This window comes from Juglans regia, chromosome 6 (genome assembly GCF_001411555.2).
Source record: "Juglans regia cultivar Chandler chromosome 6, Walnut 2.0, whole genome shotgun sequence".
NCBI classification, from domain to species: Eukaryota; Viridiplantae; Streptophyta; class Magnoliopsida; order Fagales; family Juglandaceae; genus Juglans; species Juglans regia.
In genome coordinates this window covers 28349207-28351966 of record NC_049906.1, presented here as the reverse complement: position 1 = coordinate 28351966, position 2760 = coordinate 28349207, and the positions used below count along the sequence as shown (strand labels likewise).

At 34.1% G+C, this 2760-nt stretch overlaps 1 protein-coding gene and 1 long non-coding RNA gene across 2 annotated transcripts; both read left to right on the top strand.

Annotated features, from left to right (window-relative positions):
* Positions 1-256: 256 nt before the first annotated feature.
* LOC118348668 lies at positions 257-1916 on the top strand. Its single transcript, XM_035690745.1, has 4 exons — positions 257-279; positions 397-515; positions 1368-1546; positions 1644-1916. Exons 1-4 carry the CDS (start codon positions 257-259, stop codon positions 1872-1874), a joined length of 552 nt encoding a protein of 183 aa, XP_035546638.1. The 3' UTR covers positions 1875-1916.
* Positions 1917-2151: 235 nt separating this feature from the next.
* LOC118348794 lies at positions 2152-2518 on the top strand. The gene is made up of 2 exons (XR_004801801.1): positions 2152-2246; positions 2392-2518. It is a non-coding gene; the product is annotated as an uncharacterized LOC118348794 (long non-coding RNA).
* The last annotated feature ends 242 nt before the right edge of the window (positions 2519-2760 follow it).

Sequence of the window (2760 nt, the reverse complement as noted above, 5' to 3'; positions counted from 1 at the left end):
CAGTGACGGTAAATACTTGACAAAAATATCGGATCTTTCAAGTTGCTCAAATCTAGAGAAGTTGATTCTTCGTAATTGTAAAAGTTTAGTTGAGGTTCATGATTCTGTTGGATTTTTGAATAAGCTTGTTGAATTGGATTTTTATTGCTCCAGTAGCCTAAAGAAGTTGCCAAGAAGCTTCAAGTTGAGATCTCTAAAATTACTTGAACTTGAAGGTTGTACAAGTCTTGAATACTTTCCTAAAACTGAGTATGAAATGGAACATTTGAAATCAGTCCGGTTAGAAAGAACTGTAATACAAGAGCTACCTTCATCCATTACATACCTTACTGGGCTCAAGGTGTTATATATGCATGGGTGCAAAAGTCTTGTGCGTTTTCCAATAAACATTTTTAGGTTGGAACGTCTAAAGGAAGTTGATGTCTTTGATTGTCCAAATCTTGTAAATTTTGGAAAGAAGGTGGGGCATAACGGACAATCCATGCTATGTACACATGAAAATGAAATTTCAGCGAGTATGAAATTTCTCCCATTGCCACTTCCAAAATCAAATAATTTATCTTGGATATATAATTTCCCATCCAGTTTGAGGAAATTAAGTCTATATAGTAGTGGTATTGTTAGCCTTCCTCCATGGATAGAAGGATTTGTTGGATTGTCTCACCTTTATTTGGGAGACTGCAAGCAACTTGAAGAAATTCTATATCTTCCACCAAATATAGAAGAGGTAGATGCTGGAGGATGTTCCAGCCTAAAGAATTTCTTCCCAGAATCATCAAATAATTTATCTCGAACATATAATTTCTCATCCAGTTTGTTGGAATTATTTCTATTTGGTAGTGGTATTATTAGCCTTCCTCCATATATCCATGGATTTGTTGGATTGGCGAGACTTTCTTTGAGATACTGCAAGCAACTTGAAGAAATTCTACACCTTCCACTAAATATAGAAGAGGTAGATGTTAGGAATTTGGACCTCCTAAATTCACCCCCTAGGATCCACCCTTTGGTGAAATATGAAGAAAAATAGAGAATAATAACAATACAAGAATTTACGTGGAAACTCCCAAAACAGGAGAAAAAACTACCAGATCCAGAGAAGAAAATACACTATGTGAAAAATTATTACAATCACACAATTTTTCTCCTCACCCCAAATGACACCCACAAAGCTTCCCCACTAGCAAAACTTTAACTCTCACATCTTTTCCTTTTACAAGAAAAGGCTAATAGAAGAATTTTATTAGAGTCACAAGTTACTAAATAAGCTTATGATTTAGTGTAATTAACTAAGAGGTCAAGCACCCTTATTTATAGGCCTTGAGGCCTGCTCCTTACTTTTCACCTACCGGTGTGGGACTCTAAAGGAGCAAACCCAACAATAGATGCTACAGGATGTGGGTTATTGGAACGCTTTCATAATGTATCGACGGAATCTTCATTCGGTATACCCGAATTAAAAAGGCTAACAAGGATTGACTTATCAGAGTGCAATAAAGTGGAAGTGGATGTAGGAAATCGTGCACCAGATCCATTATGGGTTCAGGTATACATGTCTCATCTATTTGATCTCTAATTTATGTTTCGTATTTGATAATTACTTGTATTTGTTTTCTAACTTATATATATACTTGGTTTAATAGAAACGCTTTCACTGGAAAGATTCAAGTAGGATTATATATCCAGGAAGTAGGATTCCAGAGTGGTTCAAGTATTGCAAGGAGACTACTTCATATAGCAATTCTATTGAGATAGAAATTGATCATAATGCGTCCATGTGTTTTGGGCATCAGATCGTAGCATTAGTTTTGTGTTTTGTTGTGGGACCTCTTCTACTGGGATTTAAAACTATTACTATCTCAATAAACGGCTAGTCAATGATGTGGGACCCATATTGTGATTTTTTGTGGCCTTCAATGGACCCACATTGTGTATGTCTAAAATATATAGCTGGAAATTCTATTGATGAGATGTTGTCAAGAAGTTACAGGGAGGGGAACAATATGAGGTTTACATTTGGAATTAGTTCAAGAAAAGCAATCATCAAAAGTGTTGGAGTCCATCTAATATACGAGAATGACAATTTCATTAATCCTATTCAACTTTCAAAGAGATACCGAGATGATGATGAGCATGACTTGGAACCCACAACAGAAGCGGCAATCTTCAACCTTGAGAATTATGGAATTCAAAGATGCTAATGATGATTTAATTATTGAAGATTTGGATTTAGAACTTCGACCTGGGTAAGTGATAATAGCCGAATTTGTGCAGAATTTTACTAAATTAAATAAAGCATTATCACAATTATGTAGTCATGTTAATTCTTAATTTTTATTAGTCTTGAAATATTTATTTTTCTTACTTAAATTTAAGTTTGTCTTAATGAAGGATTAATTGAAGTTGAGGAAGGAATCAAAGTTGCGCAAAGTTGCGGAAGGAACCAAAGTTGGGGGAAAGAACTGTACCGGTAACAAATATGCAGCGCCTATATTTACATCTTGAGAAATTTTTATTCTTCTTTAATTTCGTTTTAAATACTGCTTTGATGTTTATTTACATTCATATTTTAGAATTTAAATTCATGAACAAGCCTAGCTAAATTTTCAACTAAGGTTGAGAATGAAACCTCCTTGAAGATTAGTAATATTATTTATGAGATTGATTTTTACCAATTATTGATGCTTTCAACGATTTATTATTCTTGCTTCATATCAATTGAGAGGGATAAAATTCTTGACATGAGTTCAATCATATTTT